The sequence below is a fragment of the Piliocolobus tephrosceles genome, chromosome 1, assembly GCF_002776525.5.
Source record: "Piliocolobus tephrosceles isolate RC106 chromosome 1, ASM277652v3, whole genome shotgun sequence".
Taxonomy (NCBI): domain Eukaryota; kingdom Metazoa; phylum Chordata; class Mammalia; order Primates; family Cercopithecidae; genus Piliocolobus; species Piliocolobus tephrosceles.
In genome coordinates this window covers 193830197-193857513 of record NC_045434.1, presented here as the reverse complement: position 1 = coordinate 193857513, position 27317 = coordinate 193830197, and the positions used below count along the sequence as shown (strand labels likewise).

Below are 27317 nucleotides of genomic sequence, written 5' to 3'. Positions count from 1 at the left end.
GCTTGCAGTGAGCTGAGATCCGGCCACTGCACTCCAGCCTGGGCGACAGAGCGAGACTCCGTCTCAAAAAAAAAAATAAAATAAATAAAGTTACGAAGGGAGCCGGGCGCGGTGACTCATGCCTGTAATCCCAGCACTTTGGGAGGCCAAGGCGGGTATATCACGAGGTCAGGAGATCGAGACCATCCTGCTAACACGGTGAAACCCCGTCTCTACTAAAAATACAAAAAAAATTAGCTGGGCATGGTGGTGGGCGCCTGTAGTCCCAGCTTCTCAGGAGGCTGAGGCAGGAGAATGGTGCTAACCTGGGATGCAGAGCTTACAGTGAGCCGAGATCACACCACTGCACTCCAGCCTGGGAGAGAGAGTGAGACTCCGTCTCAAAAAAAAAAAAAAAAAAAGTTATGAAAGAAGTGGACATTTATTTTTATTCAGTTTCTTCTCAAGGTGAAGGTAACTGTTTGTAAATGTCCTAGAGAAACATGATAGCTTTCTGTTCACCCTTTGCAAGTAAAAAGCGTGGATCATTCCACCGCTGACATTTAAAAAATAAAGTTATGAAGGGAAAAGTCTGGTATAATACGGTAGTAGCAAGTGGTGGTATAAATAAATAAGTAGCAAGAATTACTTTCCTTTGAGGTGAGGAGAGTTGTCGATTCATTTCCATGGTAGAAGCTGCTAAGCAGTCCTGGGAAGTTTGGAGTTTAAATATAACGGGAAACTAGTCAGAGTTATAAAGTATATTTATTTTATTTATTTTGAGATAGATTGAAACAAATTTCTTAACCCCATGCTGTGAATATTAATTTTTTCATGATTTATGTAGTTTGTTTATCGATGGACACTTTTACAACAGGATTTATGAAGCTGGATCGGAGAACAACACGGCAGTTGTAGCAGTAGAAACTCACACGATACACAAAATTGAAGAAGGGATTGGTAAGGTTTTTTTTTTTTTTTTTTTTGTCATTCTAATGCCTTTGACCTTAGCTTCCTTGGTTGAGTTTTCTTGCCATCTGTGCCTTATGTTTTTCTCCCATCCCTGTGTGCCCTACCAGTACTACAGCCCTCGATTTTGATGGTGGTACATCTTGAGACACCACTGACTAAGATGCTAGGGCCATCAGTTGGTTGGTTAATATCAGTTTGGAAGGGTAACTGAAAAGACTTTTTATCTATAAAAATCCCACATAGAAATTGGAGCCTCAAAGTTGATACCTGTCATTAAAGAAGTTGTTGATGACTGATAAGGTATTGTTTAGAAGGCAGTCAGTGGAAAGAAACTGGAAAGAAACTTTGAAATTTAACAAATCTGAGTTTAAATCCCAATTTCTCACCTCTAAATGTGTCCTTGGGAAAGTCAGTTAACCTTTTTGAGGCCCATATACTTATATTTAACACCTAGGAAACAATTAATTAATTAATTAATTTTTTTTTTTTTTTTTGGAGACAGAGTCTCGCTCTGCCCCCAGGCTGGAGTGCAGTGGCGCCGTCTCGGCTCACTGCAAGCTCCGCCTCCCGGGTTCACGCCATTCTCCTGCCTCAGCCTCCCAAGTAGCTGGGACTATAGGCGCCCGCCGCTACGCCCGGCTAATTTTTTTGTAGTTTTAGTAGAGATGGGGTTTCACTGTGTTAGCCAGGATGGTCTCGATCTCCTGACCTCGTGATCCGCCCACCTCGGCCTCCCAAAGTGCTGGGATTACAGGCTTGAGCCACCGTGCCCAGCAATTAATTAATTTTTAAAAAACCTGATCGAGCACAGTGGTTCATGCCCGTAATCCCAACACTTTGGGAGGCCAAGACGGGAGGATCACCTGAGGTCAGGAGTTCGAGACCAGCCTGGCCAACATGGTGAAACCCCGTCTCTACTATAAGTGTAAAAATTAGCCTGGCATGGTGGCGGGCGCCTATAATCCCAGTTACTCAGGAGTCTGAGGCAGGAGAATCGCTTGAATCCAGGAGGCATAGGTTGCAGTGAGCCGAGATCGTGCCACTGCACTCTAGCCTGGGCAACAAGAGCGAGACTTCATCTCCAAAACAACAACAACAACAACAACAAAAACACCACCTACACCGGGCGAGGTGACTCACGCCTGTAATCCCAGCACTTTGGGAGGCCAAGGCAAGTGGATCACTTGAGGTCAGGGGTTCAAGACCAGCCTGGCCAAGATGGTGAAACCCCATCTCTACTAAAAATATAAAAATTAGCCAGGCGTGGTGGTGTGTGGTATATGGCTATAATCCCAGCTACTTGGAAGGCTGAGGCAGGAGAATTGCTTGAACCCGGGAGGCATAGGTTGCAGTGAGCCGAGATCATGCCACTGCACTCCAGCCTTGGTGATAGCGTGAGACTCCATCTCAAAAAAGGCAAAAAGAAAAAAAAAACCTAGGAAATAATCACTGCCTCACAGGATTATTGTAAGAACTAAACAAGATTATGTGTGTAAAATATACAGTATGGTGTCTGGCACACTGTGGGAGCTTGGGAAGAGATAGCTGTTAGGCCAGACTTCTTCCAGAGGATCCCTAAACGATACCAGCAAAAGTGAAGTGTTAGTCCCTCAGAGGAACCAGGAGACTAGAGATTTTGAATTTCAGCTTTGGGGAAGAGTTGCTTGATAAATAACTGATTTTTTTTCTGTTTTCAGATACAGGCACTATAGAAGCAAATGAGGATATGGAAATTGCTTACCCTATAACTTGTGGGGAGAGCAAAGCCATCCTCCTCTGGAAGAAGTTTGTGTGTCCGGGAATAAACGTGAAGTGTGTCAAGGTAATTGTCTTCTCCATGCTGAAGCCAATTTTGGGACTCCTTGTTTTCAAAGGGTGTGAGTTCCATGCATCCTTTTTCTCTTCCACTATATCAGGTTTTTTTTTTTTTTTTTTTGGTGGCTATTGTTCTAATGTGTCACAATAGAAAAAATAAAAACTTTGGGTTGGATGTGGTGGCTCATACCTGTAATCCTAACACTTTGGGAGACCAAGGTGGGAAGATCACTTGAGCTTAGGAGTTCGAGACCAGCCTGGGCAACATGGTGAGACATTGGCTCTCTTTTTTTTTTTTTTTTTTTTTTTCAGACAGTGACTTTCTCTGTTGCCCAGGCTAGAGTGCAATGACATGATCTTGGCTCACTGCAGCCTCCACCTCCTGGGTTCAGGTGATTCTCCCACCTCAGCCTCCTGTGTAGCTGGGACCACAGGTGTGCGCCACTGTGCCTGGCTAATTTTTTGTAGAGGTGGAAGGTTTTGCTATGTTGCCTGGGCTGGAAAACCTTGCATCTTCAAAAAATATATTGGCGGCCGGGCACGGTGGCTCACGCCTGTAATCTCAGCACTTTGGGAGGCCGAGGCGGGCGGATCATGAGGTCAGGAGATCGAGATCATCCTGGCTAACATGGTGAAACCCCGTCTCTACTAAAAATACAAAAAATTAGCTGGGCGTGGTGGCGGGCGCCTATAGTCCCAGCTACTCGGGAGGCTGAGGCAGGAGAATGGCATGAACCCAGGAGGCGGAGCTTGCAATGAGCTGAGATGGCACCACTGCACTCCAGCCTGGGCGACAGAGCGAGACTCCGTCTCAAAAAAATATATACTGGCTAGGTGAGGTGGCTTATGCCTGTAATCCCAGCACTTTGGGAGGCTGAGGTGGGTGGATCACCTGAGATCAGGAGGTAGAGACCAGCCTGGACAACATGGTGAAGCCCCATCTCTACTAAAAATACAGAAATTAGCCAGTGCGTAGTGTTGGGTGCATATAATCCCAGCTACTGCGGAGGCTGAAGCAGGAGAATCACTTGAACCTGGGGGCAGAGTTGCAGTGAGCTGAGATTGCGCTGTTGTACTCCAGTCTGGGTGACAGAGTGATGCTCTGTCTCAAAAAAAAAAAAAATTATTAGATTGACTAGCCAAAAACAAAATTGATAAAAATAGAATTGCTTATTCTGTCTTCATTAGGGCTGATAGATTATTTCAGTTTATTTGAACAGCCTTTGTTTGCCACACTAGACCCAACCACCTGATTCCAGGCATAAATGAATTTTAGAGATTTATTAATATATTTATCTCTTATCTCTTCATATATTCTGTGGCTTTGTACCAGGAATAGAGACTGTGCTCCGAGAAGCATCGTCTTCTCTAACACAATAGTGCAGGAGTTTGGATAATCAAGGCTTAGGATGTCATCTGGGTATTTTTTATGCAAATGATGTAGAGTTATCATTTCATTATTTCCCCTCTTGGCCTGCCTAAGTTGACATTAGACTATTTTGGACTTTTCTTTTTACTTTTAGTTCAATGATCAGTTGATCAGCCCCAAGCACTTTGTTCATCTGGCTGGCAAGTCCACTCTGAAGGACTGGAAGAGAGCTATTCGTCTGGGTGGGATCATGCTCAGGTAAGCTCTAATGTTAAGCACATACCTTTCAACAAACTTTGGGGCACGTAATCATGCTAGAATCTGGGCTTTTCTCTTTAGGTTGATATTTTTATTTCTGAGAAATTGGCTTGAGCAATCCATGCATTATTTGACTTAAATCAACTTATTCTTAAAAATCCTGGGAGACAAGAAAGATTTTTTGTTTGTTTGTTTGTTTGTTTTTGAGACAGTTTTGCTGTGTCACCCAGGCTGGAATGCAGTGGCGTGACCTCGGCTCACTGCAACCTCTGCCTCCTGGGTTCAAGCAATTGTAGTTTTTAATAGAGACAGGATTTCACCATCTTGGCCAGGCTGGTCTTGAACTCCTGACCTCATAATCTACCCACCTCAGCCTCCCAAAGTGCTGGGATTACAGGCATGAGCCACTGTGCCTGGCCATTTAATTCTTTTTAATGGGGGGAAAAAATAAAATTTTTAAAAATAAATAAAAAATTAAAAAATAAAAATAATTATTTTTAAGGAATCTCAAGAAAAATCCATAATGCTTGTAGAGATTCAAGCATAAAGATGTTTATTACAACATTATTTATTAATGTGAAACTTATAGTCTGCTTTAATATATAGTCAAAGACTTCTAAAGTCAATTTTGACTTGTCTAAATATATATGAGTATATATTATGAATATTTTGCAGTCATTAAAATATTTCTGAAGAGATTTTACATGAAAAATGCTTATGAGATAATTTGAAGGAAGAAAAATATAAAATTTATTAAATTGATTTTGGCTGTGTTAAGACATACGTATGTAAGTAAAATTTAGTAGAAGAAAATATGCTAAAATGTTGACATTGTCTGTGTATTGTAGGATTTTTTTGGTTTTTTTTTTTGAGATGGCGTCTCGCTCTATTGCCAGGCTGGAGTGCAGTGGTGCAGTCTCGGCTCACTGTAGCCTCCACTTCCTGGATTCAAGTGATTCTCCTGCCTCAGCCTCCCGAGTAGCTGGGACTATAGGCGTGTGCCACCATGCCAACTAATTTTTGTATTTTTTTTAGTAGAGACAGGGTTTCATCGTGTTAGGCTGGTCTTGATCTCCTGACCTCGTGATCCACCCACCTTGGCCTCCCAAAGTGCTGAGATTACAGGCGTCAGCCACCTTGCCTGGCCTAAGATTTTAGTTGTTGTTGGTGGTGGTTTTTTTGGTGAGACGGAGACTTACTCTTGTTGCCCAGGCTGGAGTGCAATGGCGCGATCTCGGCTATCACATCCTCCGCCTCCCAGGTTCAAGCGATTCTCCTGCCTCAGCCTCCCGAGTAGGTGGGATTACAGGCATGTGTCACCATGCCTGGCTAATTTTGTACTTTTAGTAGAGATGGGGTTTCACCGTATTGTCCAGGCTGATCTCGAACTCCTGACCTCAGGTGATCCACCCACCTCAGCCTCTCAAAGTGCTGGGATTATAGGCGTGAGCCACTGTGCCCAGCCCAAAGATTTTTTATTTTTTTATTTATTATTATTATTTTTTTTTTTGAGACGGAGTCTCGCTCTGTCACCCAGGCTGGAGTGCAGTGGCCGGATCTCAGCTCACTGCAAGCTCCGCCTCCCAGGTTCACGCCATTCTCCTGCCTCAGCCTCCGGAGTAGCTGGGACTACAGGCGCCCGCCACCTCGCCTGGCTAGTTTTTTGTATATTTTTTTAGTAGAGACGGGGGTTTCACCGTGTTAGCCAGGATGGTCTCGATCTCCTGACCTCGTGATCCGCCCGTCTCGGCCTCCCAAAGTGCTGGGATTACAGGCTTGAGCCACCGCGCCTGGTCCCCCAAAGATTTTTTAAAAAGAGCAATTGCAAAAAAAAAAAAGGGTCATGTTCTGTCACTAAGGCTGGAGTGCATTGGCATGATCAGCCTCAAACTCCTCAGCTCTAGCAGTCCTACAGAGTAGCTTGGACTATAGATGTGAGCCACTGTGGCCAGCTGAAAATGCTAAATATTTTTTTCACATAAGTTTTTTTTTTTTTTTTTTGGAGTCTCGCTCTGTCACCCAGGCTGGAGTCCAGTGGCGTGATCTCGACTCACTGCAAGCTCTGTCTCCCGGGTTCATGCCATTCTCTTGCCCCAGCCTCCTGAGTAGCTGGGACTACAGGTGCCCGCCACCACGCCTGGCTAATTTTTTGTATTTTTAAAAAGTAGAGACGGAGTTTCACCGTGTTAGCCACAATGGTCTCGATCTCCTGACCTCATGATCCACCCGCCTTGACCCCCCAAAGTGCTGAGATTACAGGCGTGAGCCACCGCGCCCAGCCTTTTTTTTTCTTTTTTGAGTCGAGATCTCGCTCTGTCCCCCAGGCTGCAGTGGCACAATCTTGGCTCACTGCAACCTCTGTCTCCCAGGTTCAAGTGATTCTCCTGCCTCAGCTTCCCGTGTAGCTAAGATTACAGGAGCACACCACCTTGCCCAGCTAATTTTTGTATTTTTGGTAGAGATGGGGTTTTACCATATTGGTCAGGCTGGTCTTGAATTCCTGACCTCGTGATCTGCCTGACTCAGCCTCCCAAAGTACAGGGATTACAGGTGTGAGACACTGTGTCCGGCCTTTGGTTTTTTTTTTTTTGTTTTTTTTTTGAGACATAGTTTTGCTGTGTGGCCCGGGCTGGAGTGTAGTGGCATGATCTCGGCTCACTGCAATCTCCACCTCCTGGGTTCAAGTGATTCTCATGTCTCAACCTCCTGAGTAGCTGGGATTATAGGTGCGCACCACCACACCCAGTTAATTTTTTTGTATTTTTAGTAGAGACGGGGTTTCACCATGTTGGCCAAGCTGGTCTCGAACTCCTGACCTCAAATGCTCTGCCTACCTCACCTCCCAAAGTGCTAGGATTACAGGTGTGAGCCACCATGCCCCACTTTTGTTGCCCAGGCTGGAATGCAGTGGTGTGATCTCAGCTCACTACAAACTCTACCTGCTGGGTTCAAGCGATTCTCCTGCCTCAACCTCCCAAGTAGCTCGGATTATAGGCATGTGTTACCATGCCCAGCTTATTTTGTATTTTTAGTAGAGATGGGGTTTCTCCATGTTGGTCAGGCTGGTCTTGAACTCCCAACCTCAGATGATCCACCTGCCTTGGCCTCCCAAAGTGCTGGGATTACAGGCGTGAGCCACTGTGCCCAGGCCACATCATTTTTTTTAGTCAGAGACACACAAACATTATTTGTGTTCTTTTTGTTTTTATTTAAAAAATTTTGGCCAGGTGCGGTGGCTTAAGCCTGTAATCCCAGCACTTTGGGAGGCCGAGATGGGCGGATCACGAGGTCAGGAGATCGAGACCATCCTGGCTAACACGGTGAAACCCCGTCTCTACTAAAAAATACAAAAAACTAGCCGGGCGAGGTGGCGGGCGCCTGTAGTCACGGCTGCTCAGGAGGCTGAGGCAGGAGAATGGCATGAACCCGGGAGGCGGAGCTTGCAGTGAGTTGAGATCCGGCCACTGCACTCCAGCCTGGGTGACAGAGCAAGACTCCATCTCAAAAAAAAAAAAAAAAAAAAAAATTTAAATTATTTTACTCCTGTACTTCCAATGAAACATCATTTTTTTAAAAAAATTTCAGATGATTTGTATGCAGAAATTAGTAATCCAATGAAATTGGGAAGGAATACCTTTATTTTTATTTTTATTGTTTGTTTGTTTATTTATTTTTGAGACAGGGTCTAACTGTCACCCAGGCTGGAGTGCAGTGGCGTAGTCTCGGCTTACTGCAACCTCAGCTTCCCAGGCTCAAGCGACTTTTCAGCCTCAGCCTACCAATTAGCTGGGACTACAGGCATGAGCCACCATGCCTGGCTGATTTTTGTTTTTTTTTTTTGAGATGGAGTCTCGCTGTGTCATCTAGGCTGGAGTGCAGTGGCATGATCTCGGCTCACTGCAAGCTCCGCCTCCTGGGTTTTACGCCATTCTCCTGCCTCAGCCTCCCGAGTAGCTGGGACTACAGGCGCTCGCCACCACGCCCGGCTAATTTTTTTTTGTATTTTTAGTAGAGGAGGGGTTTCACCGTGTTAGCCAGGATGGTCTTGATCTCCTGACCTCGTGATCCACCCTCCTCGGCCTCCCAAAGTGCTGAGATTACAGTCATAAGCTACTGCGCGTGACCGATTTTTGTATTTTTTATAGAAATGAGGTTTTACCATGTTGCCCATGCTGGTCTCAAACTCCTGAGTTCAAGTGATCCTCCTGCCTTGGCCTCCCAAAGTAGTGGGATTACAGGCGTGAGCCACTGCGCCTGGCTGAGGAATACCTTTGAGTTTTGTTGTTCTTGGTGGGTTTTATTTACCCAGAAAGACAAGCACATGCCAATTCTTCCCAAATGTAAAAAAGAGAATACTAAAAAATATTTAGTGAAAGCCAAGTGACATTATAACATAGAATTTACTATAATTAAAATACCCCATGGTTTTGCTCATGGCCTATAATAACGTTTTGTGGATCCAATTATAAGGACATTTTCCAGAGTGGATTTAGTATAGTCAACTTTTTTCTGTATGCCTAGGAGAGTTTTTTAAAAGACTGAAACTTTATGTCTGTGAAACTGGCACCAGATCTTGCTGGAGTACTCATAATGAATAAACTACCGAGGGAGAAGGAATACTGGTAAATGTGTGCAGGACCAGTGAAAATTTAAAGCCCAAATTAGAATTTTTGCAACCTAATGACTTCTAACACTATTAGGTTTCCCTAATCTACACAGTAGACTCAGCAATGTTGTCCCTATTTTTCCCTGAGGCCTAGTTCCCACTATATGAAGTATGGGCTGAACTGGTACTTCTTGTCTCCCTTTGCACAGGAAAATGATGGACTCCGGACAGATTGATTTTTACCAACATGACAAAGTTTGCTCCAATACCTGCAGAAGCACCAAATTTGATCTTCTGATCAGCAGTGCAAGAGCTCCAGTGCCAGGACAGCAGACAAGTGTGGTGCAGACACCCACTTCGGCTGATGGTAGGGGGTAGGAAACCACCTGAAAACCCGCTGTGTTTTTCAGCAGAACTTTCCCCCTTATTTCTCCCTGTGTGTGTGTGTGTGTGTGTGTGTGTGTGTGTGTGTGTGTGTATTTTTTTTCTTTTTGAGACGGAGTTTTGCTCTTGTTGCCCAGACTGGAGTGCAATGGCGCGATCTCAGCTCACCGCAACCTCTGCCTCCTGGGTTCAAGTGATTCTCCTGTCTCAGCCTCTCGAATAGCTGGGATTACAGGCATGCACCACCACGCCCGGCAAATTTTGTATTTTTAGTACAAACAGGGTTTCCCCATGTTTGTTATGTGGTCTTGAACTCCCAACCTCAGGTGATCCACCTGCCTCGGCCTCCCAAAGTGCTGGGAATACAGGCATGAGCCACCACGCCCGGCCTCTTGAATAATCTTAATTTCAATTCTCATGAGCATTGATGTGCCTTGTAAAGTATGCTAATCTTGGATGGGATTCCATGCTTTGGAAACATGCTTTGTTTTCTTCCAGATGATTCCTATTGGCCAGACCTCCTCCTTTGTTTTTTCCTTACAATGCGTTGTAAGCGTTGGAAAGGTAGTTCAGTAGTTATAATTATATAACAGTTTCACTTTGGTGCCACTTTGCATATTAAGGTTCAATTAGGCTGTTTTGAAAAATGGAGAATGGCGTGAACCCAGGAGGTGGAGCTTGCAGTGAGCCGAGATCATACCACTGCACTCCAGCCTGGGCGACAGAGCGAGACTCCGTCTCAAAAAAAAAAAAAAAAAATTAGCTGGGCATGGTGGCACATGCCTGTAATCCCAGCTACTCAGGAGATTGAGGCAGGAGAATCACTTGAACCTGAGAGGTGGAGGTTACCGTGAGCCGAGATCATGCCTCTGCACTCCAGGCTGGGTGACAAAGCGACACTCCGTCTCAAAAAAAAAAAAAAAAAAAGATCTTTTGGTCAGTTCTAATACGCTGTGTGTAACCAGTGGGTGAGTAGAAGCCAAATCTCTTGAAACCTAAATCCCTTTCAGGGAAGTATAAAGTATCTGGCAGTTTGAATATTTGAACACTTGACTTTTCACTTGAAAAGTGAAAAATACTGTGAAATGTTATTTACAGTTGGCTATTGAACAATATGGGTTTGATCGGCAGGGGTCCACTTTTATGCAGCTTTTTTTTTTTTTCCAGCCAAACATGGATTGAAAATATAGTATTTGCAGAATGCAAAACCCGGGTCTAAGAAGTGCTGACTTTTTACTTTTTGTGTATGTGGATTCCACGGGGCTGACTTTAGGACTTGAACATGTGCAGATTTGGTTATATATACAGGTGGTCCAGGAATCAATCCCTCATGTATACTGAGGGACAACTGTACTTCCTTTTTATTTGGCTAAAAGTCCTTTACTTGATTATCTTTTGCCTGATTATTGATATCCTCCAGTGTGTAGAGCCCATACTTACCTATATTGCTTTTTGGATCAGTTTGTTTTTTCTCAATTCTCTTTGTTTAAAAGCTTTCTTTCTTTCTTTCTTTCTTTTTTTTTTTTTGAGATGGTCTCGCTCTGTTGCACAGGCTGGAGTGCAGTGGGACAATCTCGGCTCACTGCAAGCTCCGCCTCCCAGGTTCACGCCATTCTCCTGCCTCAGCCTCCTGAGTAGCTGGGACTACAGGCGCCCGCCACCACACCCGGCTAATTTTTTGTATTTTTAGTAGAGATAGGGTTTCACCGCGTTAGCCAGAGTGGTCTCGTTCTCCTGACCTCATGATCCATCTGCCTCGGCTTCCCAAAGTGCTGGGATTACAAGCATGAGCCACCGCACCTGGCTAAAAGCTTTCTTTTTTTTTTGAGACAGGGTCTTACTCTGTCACCCAGGCTGGAGTACAGTGGCACAATCACGGTTTACTGCTGCCTTAAGCCCCTGGGCCCAGGTGATCCTCCCGCCTCAGCCTCCTGAGTAACTGTAACTACGGATGTGCACCACCACACCCAGCTAATTTTTGTAGAAACTGGGTTTCGCCATGTTGCCCAGGCTGGTCTCAAACTCCTGGGCTCAAGCGATCTGCCCACCTTAGCCTCCCAAAGTGGTAGGATTACAGGCATGAGCTACCATGCCCAGTCAAAATCTTACTATACAAGTCATAGCAAAGGGTATTTTTTCCCCTCTGTGAATCTGCTATACATGAATCTCTCTTATCTGATTTTTATGGTCTCCATTTCTTTTACTTTGTCTTTATAGGCCAATAAATAAGTTAGATGCTTAGTATCAAACTTGCTTGTAGTAGAGCTCTTGGCAAAGCACTATACCTTTCTCTTAAATTATTTCAAGCTTTCTTCACCCTCAATAAGTCTGGGGCAGGCAGCCTAGTAGTAATGCCTATCTTCAATCTCTTTCAAAAACATATCCACCCAGGAAACACATTGCTCTTTTGTGATTTTGTAAGTTATCTTTCACTTTCTATTCAAAGTAAGAAAGCATTTTCCTTTGCAAGGCAGGTTTTTTCTTTAGAAAATCCAGTATTCATCCTGGCTTACCTAAGAGTCTAGTTTTTAAAATAGGGACCTGCAGCCAAGAGGCTAGAATGTTAAAATAACAAGGCCTTTGTAGCTATTGACTATGAGATATAGGATGGCTATAATTTTTTCATTACATTCACCATTCTCACCTCTACTGGACTGCTTTTAGGTAGCATCACGCAGATTGCCATCTCAGAAGAGAGCATGGAAGAGGCAGGGCTGGAATGGAACTCAGCTCTCACCGCTGCTGTCACCATGGCCACGGAGGAGGGTGTAAAGAAAGACTCAGAGGAAATTTCAGGTATTCTTCTATAGGGCTCAGATATCTTGCAGGATCTTGTGACCCTTATCACCATTATCATTATGGACACAGAAAACCTCTTAATTACTTTTCGCTGGATTTTCTCATGCATGTAAATACTAACTATAGCTACAAACATCCTACTTTAATCCATGCAGTAACCCTGCAGAGTCACATTTTAGACACAAAGAAATCAGAATTCAGAAAGGTTCAGCAACTTGCCTAAGACTGGTCACAAACAAGTGTCAGAGCTGAATTTAGCTGTTTGACTATGTAGTCTATGCTTTTCATCCGATCAAACTGCCTCCAACCTTGGCACATTTCTTAGATAAACTAAGTTTTGAGATGTTAGCAGGAAAAAATAGATGCCAAGTGTTATAGAGCATGGTGATTAATGATTATTCACTTAGAAGGGACCAGGAGAGGCTTCACATCACCCTCCATTTATTAATTCATTTTTAGTTGGCACTGTTGTTAGGTGCTAGGTGCATAGATGAAAAGATAGGCCGGGCACGGTGGCTCACGCCTGTAATCCTAGCACTTTGGGAGGCCAAGGCGGGTGGATCACCTGAGGTCGGGAGTTCAAGACCAGCCTGACCAACATGGAGAAACCCTGTCTTTACTAAAAATACAAAATTAGCCGATTGTGGTGGCACATGCATGTAATCACAGCTACTTGGGAGGCTGAGGCAGGAGAATCGCTTGAACCTGGGAGGCAGAGGTTGCAGTGAGTTGATATCGCGCCATTGCACTCCAGCCTGGGCAACAAGAACGAAACTCCATCTTAGAAAAGAAAAAGAAAAAAAGAAAAGACATAGCCACCATCCTCAGAGAGCTTATAGCCCCATCTATCCAAATGTTTTGTTTTGTTTTCCTAAGTGTAGGACTAGGGAGAGTATATCTTAATTAATATTTAATTTAATATCTTTACTATTTAACTTTTATGATATTAAATATCTAATATCTCATTTTTAAATTAAAACTAAATATTTAATATTAAATATGTTTATTTAATTTTAATTTGATATCTTTATTGGAAGAAAATGACTATTCTTTGTAGTGAGAACTATGACAAATTCAGAGAATGACAAATTGAGGCAATTATCCCAAGCACCTATGCTACTGAAGGGGCCAGATAATTGGGTGCCCACTCAGGGAAGCATCTAGTATTCCAAAGCCTATTCCTTTTTTTCAGGAATGGCCCAATAAGAAATTCTTTTGAGTTAAAATAATTTTGAATATAACATTGTAGAGATTTGCCTAAATATCTGTATAGTGTCTCTTTTTTACCCTGTCTTATCCTTCTTGTGCCAGAGGACACTTTGATGTTCTGGAAAGGAATAGCTGATGTAGGGCTGATGGAAGAAGTTGTCTGCAATATACAGAAGGAAATAGAGGAGCTACTCCGGGGAGTTCAGCAGCGGCTCATCCAGGCTCCCTTCCAGGTCACAGGTAAGTGCACTAATCCTAACAGTAGCAGTCATTTATTGAATACTCACCTGTGTAGGTAGGTCCTGTAAGCCTTGCAAAAACCCTGATGTATAGGTATTATTATCTTAATTTTACAGATAAGGAAACTAAGGCTCATATAAATTAAGTCACTTGTCTAAGGTTCATAACTAGGTTTTGAACTCAGATCTGGCCATGCTTTTCCACAGGTAATTTTTGTCTTTATAAATGGTGCCAATAGTCTGGGCAACATCATGAAATGCTTTGTCTCCACAAAAAAACTTTTTTTTTTAAGATGGAGTTTCACTCTTATTGCCCAGGCTGGAGTGCAGTGGTGCAATCTCAGCTCAGTGCAACCTCTGCCTCCTGGGTTTTAAGCAATTCTGTTTGCCTCAGCCTCCTGAGTAGCTGGGATTACAGGCGCCCACCACCATGCCCAGCAAATTTTTGTATTTTTGGTAGAGACAGGGTTTTGCCATGTTGGCCAGGCTGGTCTTGAACTCCTGACCTCAGATGATCCCCCTGCCTTGGTCTCCCAAAGTGCTGGGATTACAGGCATGAGCCACTGCTCCTGGCCTACAAAAAGCTTTTTAAAAATGAGTCAGGTATGGTTGGTAGTAGGTACCTGTAGTCCCAGCTACTTGGGAGGCTGAGGCTTAGAAGAATCACTTGAGCCCAGCAGTTTGATGCTGCAGTGAGCTATGATCATACAACTGTACTCCAGCCTGGGTTACAGAGCAAGACCCTGTCTAAAAAAAAAAAAAAAAAAAAAAAACAGGCCAGGTGCGGTAGCTCACGCCTGTAATCCCAGTACATTAGGAGGTTGAGAGCGGCAGATTACTGAGGTCAAGAGTTCGAGACCAGCTGGCCAACGTGGTGAAAACCTGTCTTTACTAAAAATACAAAAAAAAAAAAAATTAGCTAGGTGTGGTGCATGTCTGTAATCCCAGCTACTCAAGAGATTGAGGCACGAGAATCACTGAATCCAGGAGGTGGAGGTTTGCAGTGAGTCGAGATCACATCACTGCACTCCACTCTGGGTGACAGAGCAAGACTCCGTATCAAAAAAAAAAACAAAAAAAAACTGACAGCATTCTCTCTCTCAATATATGTATTTTCTTTTTTTTTTTTTCTCGTGAGACAGAGTTTTACTCAGTCACCCAGGCTGGCGTGCAATGGCACGATCTCAGCTAACTGCAACTTCCACTTCCTGGGTTCAATCAGTTCTGCCTTAGACTCCTGAGTAGCTGGGACTACAGGCTCATGCAACCATGGCCAGCTAATTTTTTGTAATTCTAGTAGAGATGAGGTTTCACTATGTTGGCCAGGCTGGTCTCAAACTCCTAACCTTGGGTGATTCGCCTGCCTCAGCCTCCCAAAGTGCTGGGATTACAGGCATGAGCCACCACGCCCAGCCGAGATATGTATTTTCAGAGTCTCTCTGTATATACTCATTATGTGTATATGTCCACTATGTGTATATATAGAGAGTCTGAAAATTGGAGAAATCCACTTGCTTTTAGATTATTCTTATATCCTATTAATTTAAGGCTTTCTGAACCTACTGTGTTCACTTATAGCTGTTTCTGAATACTTTCAGGGTGCTGCTGTGCAGAGTGTAAAAGAATGTTCTAATCTGATAGAAATGGGGTTATGGGCCAGGCGCTGTGGCTCACGCCTGTAATCCCAGCACTTTGGGAGGCTGAAGCGGGTGGATCACCTGAGGTCAGCAAGTCAAGACCAGCCTGGCCAGCATGGAGAAACCCTGTGTCTACAAAAATACAAAAATTAGCCAGGTGTGATGGCAGGTGCCTGTAATCCCAGCTACTTGGGAGGCTGAGGTGGGAGAATCGCTTGAACCTGGCAGGTGAAGGTTGCAGTGAGCGGAGATCACACCATCGCACTCCAGCCTGGGTGACAGAGCGAGAGTCCATCTCAAAAAAAAAAAAAAAAAAAAAAAGAAAGAAATGGGATTATGATGAGACCTTGTATGTTCAGTGAATCCTTATTTGTTTGTTTATTTATTTGAGATGGAGTCTCACTCTGTTGCCTAGGCTGGAGTGCAGTGGTGTGATCTTGGCTCACCGCAACCTCTACCTCCCAAGTTCAAGCGATTCTCCTGTCTCAGCCTCCTGAATAGCTGAGATTATAGGCACACACCACCGTGCCTGGCTAGGTTTTTTGTATTTTTAGTAGAGGTGGGGTTTCACCATGTTGGCCAGGCTGGTCTCGAACTCCTGACCTCAGGTGATCTACCTGTCTCAGCCTCCCAAAGTGTTGAGATTACAGGTGTGAGCCACCGCGCCCGGCAAATTCTTATTTTTGTTAGTCATTTGTTGTTGCTTCTTTATAACTCATACTTTACATACCATACACTTATGCAAACTTGACAACAGAATCTTTTTTTTTCCTTTGAGATGGAGTCTGACTCTGTTGCCCAGGCTGGAGTGCTATCTCAGCTCACTGCAACCTCTGCTTCCTGGGTTCAAGCAGTTCTCCTGTCCCAGCCTCCCGAGTAGCTTGGATTACAGGTGCCTGCCACCACACCTACCTAATTTTTGTATTTTTCAGTAGAGACAGGGTTTCACCATGTTGGCCAGGCTGGTCCTGAACTCCTGACCTCGGGTAATCCACCTGTCTTGGCCTCCAAAAGTGCTGGGATTATAGGCGTCAGCCACTGTGCCTGGCCTCCAGATTTGTATTTTTAAGAGACTGTTCTGGTTGCTGTGTGGAGAGTAGACTCTATGGGGAAAAAGTAGAAACAAGACCAGTTGGAAAGCTCTTAGAGGAATTAGTCCAAGCAAGAGATAATGTATCATGGATTAGAGTGGGTAGCGGTAGATTTAGGAAGAAGTGATTAGATTGAGAATGTATTTTGAATGTCAAACTGCCAAGTCTTGCTGATGGATTGGATGCAGGGTGAAAGAGCAAGAAAGATACCGGGATGATTCACACATTTTTGGCCTGAGCTGTGAGTGGTGATGCCATTTACTGAGATGAAGGCCACTGGGAAAGGAACAGGTTTAGAGAGGAAATCAAAATTAGTTTTACCTCTTGAATTGAGATGACTATTGGACCATCAAATAGAGATGTCACTCATCTAGACAGAAGTATGAATGTGGAATACAGGAAAGAGGTCAGGGCTGGAGATGTACATGTGGGAGTGCTCAGCATGTGTATGCTATTTCAAACCATGGGACCAAGTGAGGTGACCGTGGAAGGGAATGTAGGTAAAGTTGTCCAAGTTAAGGAAGCAATGAACACAAATACTGACAGTTTTTTTTTTTTTTTGGAGACAGGATCTTGCTCTGTCATCCAGGCTAGAGTGCAGTGATGCAGTCACAACTCATTGCAGCCTTAACCATCTGGGCTCAATTGATCCTCCTGCCTCAGTCTCCCAATTAGCTGGGACTACAGGCACATACCACCACAGCTGACTAATATTTGTAGTTTTTGTAGAGACTGGATTTTTACCATATTGCCCAGGCTGGTCTCAAACTCCTGTGCTCAAGCCATCCGCCTGCCTCAGCCTCCCAAAGTGCCGGGATTATAGGTGTGAGCCACCGCACCTGGTTTACAGTTCTTTTCAGAAGTTTTATATAGAAGGGAACAGAGGGCCAGGCGCGGTGGCTCACGCCTATAATCCCAGCACTTTGGGCGGCTGAGGTGGGCATATCACGAAGTCAGGAGATCGAGACCATCCTAGCTAACACGGTGAAACCCCGTTTCTACTAAAAGTACAAAAGATTAGCCAGGCATGGTGGCGGGTGCCTGTAGTCCCAGCTATTCGGGAGGCTGAGGCAGGAGAATGGCGTGAACCCAGGAGGCGGAGCGTTTTTTTGTTTGAAACGGAGTCTCGCTCTGTCGCCCAGGCTGGAGTGCGGTGGTGTGATCTCAGCTCACTGAAAGCTCCGTCTCCCGAGTTCACACCATTCTCCTGCCTCAGCCTCCAGAGTAGCTGAAACTACAGGTGCCCGCCACCATGCCCGGCTAATTTTTTGTATTTTTATTAGCGGTGGGGTTTCACCATGTTAGCCAGGATGGTCTCGATCTCCTGACCTTGTGATCCACCTGCCTTGGCCTCCCAAAGTGCTGGGATTACAGGCGTGAGCCACCGTGCCTGGCCCAGTTTTTTTTTTTTTTTGAGACAGAGTTTCGCTGTTGTTTCCCGGGCTGGAGTGCAATGGTGTAATCTCGGCTCACTGCAACCTCTGCTTCCCAGGTTCAAGCAATACTCCTGCCTCAGCCTCCCAAGTCGCTGGGACTATAGGCATGCACCACCATGCCCGGCCATTTTATTGTATTTTTTGTATTAGTGGTGATGGGGTTTCACCATATTGGTCAGGCTGGTGATCCATCCACCTCGGCCTCCCAAAGGGCTGGGATTTCAGACGTGAGCCACCACGCCCAGCACTTTGGGAGACTGAGGCTGGTGAATCAGTTGAGGTCAGGAGTTCAAGATCAGCCTGGGCAACATGGTGAAACCCTGTCTTTAATAAAAATACAAAAATTAGCCGGGCTTGGTGGTGTGCGCCTGTAATCCCAGCTACTCAGGAGGCTGAGGCAGTTGAATCACTTAAACCTGGGAAGCAGAGCTTGCAGTGAGCTGAGATTGTGCCACTGTACTCCAGCCTGGGTGACAGAGCAAGACTGCATCTCAAAAAAGTAATAATATAATAAAAATAATAATCTTGCATCCCAATCCCCATGTTTGACACTTAAAATATATTTCTAATCTTCATGTCTATTTTGCAGAGTAAGTATTATTAGTTCCCTTCATTTTAGATGAGAAAAGTGAAGAGTGAAATGACTTACCAAAGGTTGCACGGATAGAAAATAGCAAAATTGAGATGAAACTTAACTCTATCTAGTATAGGGACCATGTTTTCAAAACCTAAAGTCAGAACTATAAACAGATGCAAGATATTTAAAAAAAAATTTTTTTGAGATGGAGTCTAGCCCTGTCTCCCAGGCTGGAGTGCAGTGGCATGATCTTGGTTCACTGCAATGTCTGCCTCCTGGGTTCAAGCAATTCTCCTGCCTTGGCTGCCTCCCGTGTAGCTAGGATTACAGGGATACGCCACCACACCCAGCTAATTTTTGTATTTTTGTTAGAGACTGGGATTACAAATGTGAGCCACCGCTCCTGGCCTTAAAAATTTTTCAAATTGGCTGGGCGCGGTGGCTCATGCCTATAATCCCAGCACTTTGGGAGGCTGAGGCAGGTGGACCAAAAGGTCAGGAGTTCAAGACCAGCCTGGCCAATATGGTGAAACCCCGTCTCTACTAAAACAGCTGGATGTGGTGGGGGGCGCCTGTAGTCCCAGCTACTTGGGGGGCTAAGGCGGGACACTCGCTTGAACCTAGGAGGTGGAGGTTGCAGTGAGCCAAGATCGCGCCACTGCACTCCAGCCTGGGGGACAGAGCAAGACTCTGTCTCCAAAAAAAAAGAAAAAGAAATTTTTTCAAATTTATGTAAGTAGAGACAAGGGTCTCACTATGTTGCCCAGGCTGGTCTTGAACTCCTGACCTCAAATGATCCTCCCGCCTTTGCCACCGAAAGTGTTCGGATTACAGGCATGAGCCACCATGCCCAGCCTGGTCTTTGTGTTTGTTTATATGGAAAGACTTACAAAAATATAACAATTAAACCAGAATTCATTATACATGTAATAAATCTTTGTTAAAAATGTGTTAAAATGCAGTTAGTAGAGTCCCATAATTTCTGGTTGTTTCATATTTATAAACAGCACAATGGAGAGTGGTCGAACATATCTGTTTTAACTGGACAGGCATGTCTTTTGTTTTAAATAGATGCTGCTGTTCTCAACAATGTAGCACACACATTTGGCCTAATGGACACAGTCAAGAAGGTTTTAGACAACAGAAGGAACCAAGTAGAGCAGGGAGAAGAACAGTTTCTCTATACTCTGACAGGTATGTGTAACTTACCTCTCTTCTTTGGTGATATGCTAATATTCTTGTCTTCCCATTTTCTTGTTGACTTATGTTAGGGTAACTTTTTTTTTTTTTTAATAGTTTCAGATTTTGCTTTTAAAAATAAAAACAAGCCGCAGGTGAGGTGTATTGATAAAAAACAAAAGAGGCACAAAGGAAAAAAAAGAAGGAAGTTGACATCATAGTCCCCCTTCTGTGTCTTGTGGAGGATTAAGATGTCTCTTAGAGGCCGGGCGCGGTGGCTCAAGCCTGTAATCCCAGCACTTTGGGAGGCCGAGATAGGCGGATCACGGGGTCAGGAGATCGAGACCATCCTGGCTAACACGGTGAAACCCCGTCTCTACTAAAAATACAAAAAACTAGCCGGGCGAGGTGGTGGGCGCCTGTAGTCCCAGCTACTCCGGAGGCTGAGGCAGGAGAATGGTGTAAACCCGGGAGGTGGAGCTTGCAGTGAGCTGAGATCCGGCCACTGCACTCCAGCCTGGGAGACAGAGCCAAAACTCTGTCTCAAAAAAAAAAAGATGTCTCTTAGATTGCTCCATTAATTCAGTAATGTTACTGGCAGAAGACACAAATTGATCTTTGTCTTTTTTACATTATTGATACTGCTTCTTTTGGTAGATATAAATTTAGCACTTTCTCCATTATTTGTGGTAATCAGAAATTTTGTGTAATCCCAGCACTTTGGGAGGCCGAGGCAGACAGATCACAAGGTCAAGAGATAGAGACCATCCTGGCCAACATGGTGAAACCCCATCTCTACTAAAAATACAAAAATTAGCTGAGTGTGGTGGTGCGTACCTGTAGTCCCCAGCTGCTCAGGAGGCTGAGGCAGGAGAATTGCTTGAACTCAGGAGGTGGAGGGTGCAGTGAGCCAAAATAGTGCCACTGCACTCTAGCCTGGGCAACAAGAGTGGGACTCTGTCTCAAAAAAAAAAAAAAGAAAAGAAAAGAAAACCTTTAGGCCGGGCGCGGTGGCTCAAGCCTGTAATTCCAGCACTTTGGGAGGCCGAGGTGGGTGGATCACAAGGTCAGGAGATCGAGACCATCCTGGCTAACACGGTGAAACCCCGTCTCTACTAAAAATATAAAAAAATTAGCCGGGCGTGGTGGCGGGCGCTTGTAGTCCCAGCTACTCGGGAGGCTGAGGCAGGAGAATGGTGTGAACCCGGGAGGTGGAGTTTGCAGTGAGCCGAGATCGCGCCACTGCACTCCAGGCTGGGCAACAGAGCGAGACTCTGCCTCAAAAAAAAAGAAAAGAAAACCTTTAAACCATCAGAAAAATGGTATTTGTTAGAAATATAGGTGTTTGGTCCCTTGTCTGTATTATTTTTTCAGATGGTTTTAATCATTGTGTACATAAAGTTTTGTTTTCTGCTTTTTTTCTTCATGACATACTAATATTTTTCTTTTTGTTTGTTTTTGAGACAGGGTCTCACTCTGTCACTGAGGCTGGAGTGCAGTGGCATAGTCATGGCGCACTGCAACTTTGACCTTCCCCGAGCTCAGGTGACCCTCCCACTTCAGCCTTCTGAATAGCTGGGACTACAGGCGTGTACCACCATGCCCAGCTGTTTTATATTTTTGGTAGGGATGGGATTTTGCCACATTGCCCAGGCTGGTCTCAAACTCCTGGGCTCAAGTTATCCACCCACCTCAGCCTCCCAAAGTGCTGGGATTACTAGTGTGAGCCATTGCGCTCAGCCCTATTAATATTTTTCAAGTTACTACTCAGTATTACACCTGGACATTCTCCTAGGGATGACATTTATTTATTTATATATTTTATTTAATTTATTTATTTGGTTTTTTTTGAGACAGAGTCTCGCTCTCTTGCCCAGGCTGGTGTGCAGTGGCACGATCTCGGCTCACTGCAAGCTCCGCCTCCCGGGTTCACGCCATTCTCCTGCCTCAGCCTCCTGAGTAGCTGGGACTACAGGCGTCCGCCACCACGCCTGGCTAACTCCTTTGTATTTTTAGTAGAGACAGGGTTTCACCGTGTTAGCCAGGATGGTCTCCATCTCCTGACCTTGTGATCCACCTGCCCCAGACTTCCAAAGTGTTAGAATTACTGACCTGAGCCACTGTGCCCGGCCATTTATTTATTTATTTTATTTATTTTGTTTTTTGAGATGGAGTTTCACTCTTGTTGCCCAGGCTGGAGTACAGTCACATGATCTCGGCTCACCGCAGCCTCTGCCTCCCGGGTTCAAGCAATTCTTCTGCCTCAGTCACCCAAGTAGCTGGGATTACAGGCAGGTGCCACTACACCCAGCTAATTTTGTGTTTTTAATAGAGATGGGGATTGACCATGTCGGTCAGGCTGATCTCAAACTCCCAACCTCAGGGGATCTATCTGCCTGCCTTGGCCTCCCAAAGTGCTGGGATTACAGGTGTGAGCCACCACGCCCAGCCTTATTTTTATTTTTATTTACTTATTTATTTATTTATTTATTTTGAGATAGAGTTTCACTCTTGTTGCCCAGGCTGGAGTGCAATGGTGCGATCTCAGCTAACCGCAGCCTCTACCTCCCGAGTTCAAGTGATTCTCCTGCCTTAGACTCCCAAGTAGCTGGGATTACAGGCATGTGCTACCATACCTGGCTAATTTTGTATTTTTAGTAGAGACAGGGTTTCTCCATGTTGGTCAGGCTGGTCCCGAACTCCGGACCTCAGGTGATCCACCCGCCTCGGCCTCCCAAAGTACTGGGATTACAGGCATGAGCCAGTGTGCCTGGCCGCTCTTGGTGTTTTATAGTATAAGTCATTGGAAAAACCAAAGTGTTTTTCCCATGCTCATACACTCAGTATAGCACAGAACACTTCTGTAATCAGATGCGTAGGGGTTTTTCTGCATATACTGAGCAATCAACTCTCCAGTAGACACTGACTGGGTATATATAATTCAGTTCAATTCTGATACTGTCCACCTGGAGATAGCATCAGATCACACAGTAAGGTGCAGTCTCAAAAGACTGCCTACCATTCAGCCCCAGGTTGTGACCTGTGCTTTTTTTTTCCGATTAATTGTTGAAGGCAAACTGCAAAATGACCTGTGCTTCTGACCAACTGGCTATAAATTGGGGTTCCCACAATCACCTTCTTGTGTTTGATTAATTTGCTAAGGTGTCTCACAGAACTCAGAGAAGCAGTTACTCAACGTTTATTGGGTTTATTATAAAGGTTATTACAGAGGATACAGATGAATAACCAGATGGAAGAGATGCATGGGACAAGGTGGGAAGGAGACTGGGACTTCCATGTACTCTGTAGTCATGCCACTCTCAGGAACCTCCAACAATCTGACGCTCTCTGAACCCTGTACTTTTGGGGTTTTATGGAGGCTTCATTATATAGGTATGATTGATTACCTCATTGGCCATTGGTAATCAGCCTACAGCCTCTCTCCATTCCTTGGAGGTTGTGGGGGTAGGGCTGAAAGCCTTAATCCTTCAGTCATGCCTGGTTCTTTCTGGTGACCAGCCCCCATCTTGAATCTAGCTAAGGCTTCCCAGATATCGGTCATCTCATTAAGATATAAAGACATTGGCTAGGCGAGGTGGCTCACACCTGTAATCCCATCACTTTGGGAGGCCGAGGTGGGTGGATCATGAGGTCAGGAGATTGAGACCATCCTGGCTAACATGGTGAAACTCTGTCTCTACTAAAAATACAAAAAATTAGCCAGGCATGGTGATGGGCACCTGTAGTCCCAGCTACTCAGGAGGCTGAGGCAGGAGAATGGCGTGAACCTGGGAGGCAGAGCTTGCAGTGAGCTGAGATCGCGCCACTGCACTCTAGCCTGGGTGACAGAGTGAGACTTCATCTCAAAAAATATATATATATAGGCTGGGCGTGGTGGCTCACGCCTGTAATCCCAGCACTTTGGGAGGCCGAGACGGGCGGATCACGAGGTCAGGAGATCGAGACCATCCTGACTAACACGGTGAAACCCCGTCTCTACTAAAAATACAAAAAACTAGCCAGGCGAGGTGGCGGGCGCCTGTAGTCCCAGCTACTCCGGAGGCTGAGGCAGGAGAATGGCGTAAAACCCGGGAGGCGGAGCTTGCAGTGAGCTGAGATCCGGCCACTGCACTCCAGCCCGGGCGACAGAGCAAGACTCCGTCTCAAAAACAAACAAACAAACAAACAAACATATATATATATATAAAATATATATATACGTATATATATAATATATATATGTATGTATGTGTATATATATATAAAGACATTTAGGCCGGACGCACTGGCTCACGCCTGTAATCCCAGCACTTTGGAAGGCCGAGGCAGGCGGATCATGAAGTCAAGAGATCGAGACCATCCTGGCCAACATGATGAAACCGCATCTCTACTAAAAGTACAAATATTAGTTGGGCATGGTGGTGCATGCCTGTAGTACCAGCTACTCGGGAGGCTGATGCAGGATAATCGCTTAACCAGGGAGGCAGAGGTTGCAGTGAGCCAAGATCGTGCCATTACACTCCAGCCTGGCGATAGAGCAAGACTCTGTCTCAAAAAAAAAAAAAGAGAGATATAAAGACATTTACTGCTCTAGAGATCCACGTGTTTTTAGGAGCTATGTGCCAGGATCCAGGGTCAGAGACTAAATATGTATTTCTTATTATATCACAATATAACACATAGGGAGCAAAGTGTTCTACAAGTGTAACTGATTCTTGGGTGCTTATCAGGTACTAAGTAATAGAGAGGTTCCATTGTGGAACCTAACTTACCAGTGGTCACCTAGATTGGACTGGACACTTGGGAGAGGGATAGTGATAGGCGTATTATAATGCAAAAGCAACCAAGTTGACCATGGGATGATTTTTGTCCTGGCCCAACCTTTATAACCTTAAGTTAGTCACTTTCCGTCTCTGGATCCCTGTTAAAATGAATTTGTTTGAACTCTTAAGACCTCTTTTAGTTCTGTAATTTTTAGGGACTACTTCTGTAACTTTCTGTAGACCTTTCTGGGCAACAATCATAAACTGTGACTATTTGAGTCACCAGCAAAGTAGTTTTCCAGCCAATGCAGCAAGGCATTCTTGCCTTGAAGGATAGTTTGAAAATAACTGTTTTTTGGAGTGGCCATTGTAGCTTCTTTGTAGGTCCATGAGAGTTCCAAGGGACTGTGCAGGCTGGGTGCACTGACTTAATGCCTGTAATCCCAATGCTTTGGGAAGGTGAGGTGGGTGGATCGCTTGAGGCCAGAAGTTTGAGGCTGTAGTGCACAATGATAGCACCTGTGAATAGCCACTACCCTCCAGCCTAGGCAACATAGCAAGACCCTGCCCCCCAAAAAAAACACAAGAAGGAAAACAATATCACAACTTGTCTGAGGCTACTTAGTAACAAAACCAGACGGAGACACCGAGTCTCCTGACTCTCAGTTTCATGCTCCCAAGATTTTACTTCCCTCCACACAAAGTCTTTTCTTTTTTTCCATAGACTTGGAACGCCAGTTGGAGGAGCAGAAGAAACAAGCCCAGGATCACAGGCTAAAATCTCAGACGGTTCAAAATGTGGTACTGATGCCTGTGAGCACTCCTAAGCCTCCAAAAAGGCCCCGGCTCCAGCGGCCAGCCTCCACCACTGTCTTGAGCCCTTCTCCTCCTGTCCAGCAGCCTCAATTCACAGTCATCTCACCCATCACCATCACCCCAGTGGGTCAGTCATTTTCCATGGGCAATATTCCAGTGGCCACCCTCAGCCAGGGCTCCAGTCCTGTGACTGTCCACACACTGCCTTCTGGCCCTCAGCTCTTCCGCTATGCCACAGTGGTCTCCTCTGCCAAGAGTAGCTCACCAGACACAGTGACCATCCACCCTTCATCTAGCTTGGCGCTGCTGAGCTCTACTGCCATGCAGGATGGGAGTACACTGGGCAACATGACCACCATGGTTAGCCCTGTGGAATTGGTGGCCATGGAGTCCGGCCTAACCTCGGCAATTCAGGCTGTTGAAAGCACCTCAGAGGATGGGCAGACCATCATTGAGATTGACCCAGCCCCGGACCCAGAGGCTGAAGATACTGAGGGCAAAGCAGTCATCTTGGAGACAGAGCTGAGGACTGAGGAGAAAGTTGTGGCTGAGATGGAAGAACACCAGCATCAAGTTCACAATGTGGAGATTGTGGTCTTAGAGGATTAACTGGGGATCTCAGGGCCAGGAGTTATGTTTTGATTTGGAATTTTAATTATTTGTTTATTTTTATCATTGTCCCACTCATTTCCACATAGGACCCTTTTTAAAAAAAAACAAAACAAAATCTTATCGTTGTAACTGAAAATGTTGGGTTCCTCCCACTCCCTCATTGAAAAATGGACAAAACGAGCTGCCCTTCCAGAAGTTGAGAGTAGGTCATTCAATGTCCTAATCATCTTACACCAAGAAAGTAATTTCTTTTAGGGGAAGTGTCAAGATAACGAGTAACTCTGTCCAGAAAGCCATTTCCAGGCTCGTTTTTCTGTGTAGGCATGTGGTTTTATTCTTGTAAAGATGCATTGACCAAACTCTGGAACACAGATCTGACCCTGGAAGGCAACCCATTTGCATGTGGATGCAGAAGGGCACTTTATTTTGTATCCTGAAAAGGGCCTACAGAGGCCAGTACAAAACTCTGAAACAAAAGGAAGTTGACTCTGCTTTGAGGGGAAGGTGGCATGCCAGCACTAGCTTATAAAGGGAAGTGCTAGCCGGGCGCAGTGGCTCACGCCTGTAATCCCAGCACTTTGGGAGGCCGAGGCGGGCGGATCACGAGGTCAGGAGTTTGAGACCAGCCTGGCCAACATGGTGAAACCCCGTATCTACTAAAAATAAAAAAAAGAAATTAGCCAGATGTGGTGGCGGGCGCCTGTAATCCCAGCTATTCAGGAGGCCAAGGCAGGAGAATTGCTTGAACCTGGTAAGGCAGAGGTTGCAGTGAGTGCAGTGAGATTGCACCACTGCACTCCAGCCTGGGCAACAAGAGCGATACTCCATCTCAAAAAAAAAAAAAAAAAAAAAAAAGAAGTGCTTTGGCAAGTATGGGCAGGGAAATCATCTTACTTCTAGAGGTACAACTGACGCCTCTGGAGATCTCCAAAAGTTAGTACCGTGAGTGCCATTTTGAGAAGAGAGTGGTAATAAGTGGAAAGTACATCTCCACAGAGCAAGTGGCAGCAGTGGCCTGTGATTTTGCAGAAATGGAAAGCCAAGGCCGGGTGTGGTGGCTTACACCTGTAATCCCAGCACTTTGGGAGGCCGAGGTGGGCGAATCTCCTGAGGTCAGGAGTTTGAGGCCAGCCTGGCCAACATGGTGAAACCCCGTCTCTACTAAAAAAAAAAAATTAGCTGGGCATGGTGGCAGGGGCCTGTAATCCCAGCTACTTGGGAGGCTGAGGCAGGAGAATTGCTTGAACCTGGGAGGCGGAGGTTGCAATGAGCTGAGATTACGCCATTGCACTCCAACCTAGGCGAGAAGAGTGAAACTCCATCTCAAAAAAAAAGAAAGAAATGGAAAGCCAAGGATGCTACAGCTGTGCTTTGGGGTTCAAGGTAGTAGCTTACTTTGTTCCACACTTTGTCAAAGCACTCACCCTCCTAAACTAGGATCAGTCCATTCATTTGAAACTGCAATGTGATGTAAATTGCTCTGGTTCTTGGACTGTGGCTGTCACAGGGATGGGGCTCCAAGGCCATCATTTTCATTGCATGACTCCAGGATCAGGGAGTTCCTCATCACACCAGC

General features: G+C 45.1%; 1 protein-coding gene and 1 non-coding gene across 5 annotated transcripts in view; both read left to right on the top strand.

The window, feature by feature from the left end:
• GMEB1 (glucocorticoid modulatory element binding protein 1) overlaps window positions 1–26209 on the top strand; it is a 54036-nt gene extending 27827 nt beyond the window's left edge. For 2 of the 4 annotated variants that reach the window (XM_026457206.1, XM_026457205.1), the window contains exons 3-10: window positions 827–939; window positions 2649–2773; window positions 4290–4393; window positions 9209–9366; window positions 12048–12179; window positions 13494–13631; window positions 19443–19565; window positions 25038–25837. In XM_026457206.1, the coding sequence (XP_026312991.1) occupies window positions 827–939; window positions 2649–2773; window positions 4290–4393; window positions 9209–9366; window positions 12048–12179; window positions 13494–13631; window positions 19443–19565; window positions 25038–25738 (1594 nt within the window). In that variant the 3' untranslated portion in view covers window positions 25739–25837. Of the gene's footprint in view, window positions 1–826; window positions 940–2648; window positions 2774–4289; window positions 4394–9208; window positions 9367–12047; window positions 12180–13493; window positions 13632–19442; window positions 19566–25037 lie in introns of all 4 variants that reach the window. The other 2 variants (XM_023219444.2, XM_026457207.1) reach the window with 2 other exon arrangements.
• Window positions 415–544, top strand: LOC111547822. Its single transcript, XR_002733244.1, has one exon.
• Window positions 26210–27317: the final 1108 nt, after the last annotated feature.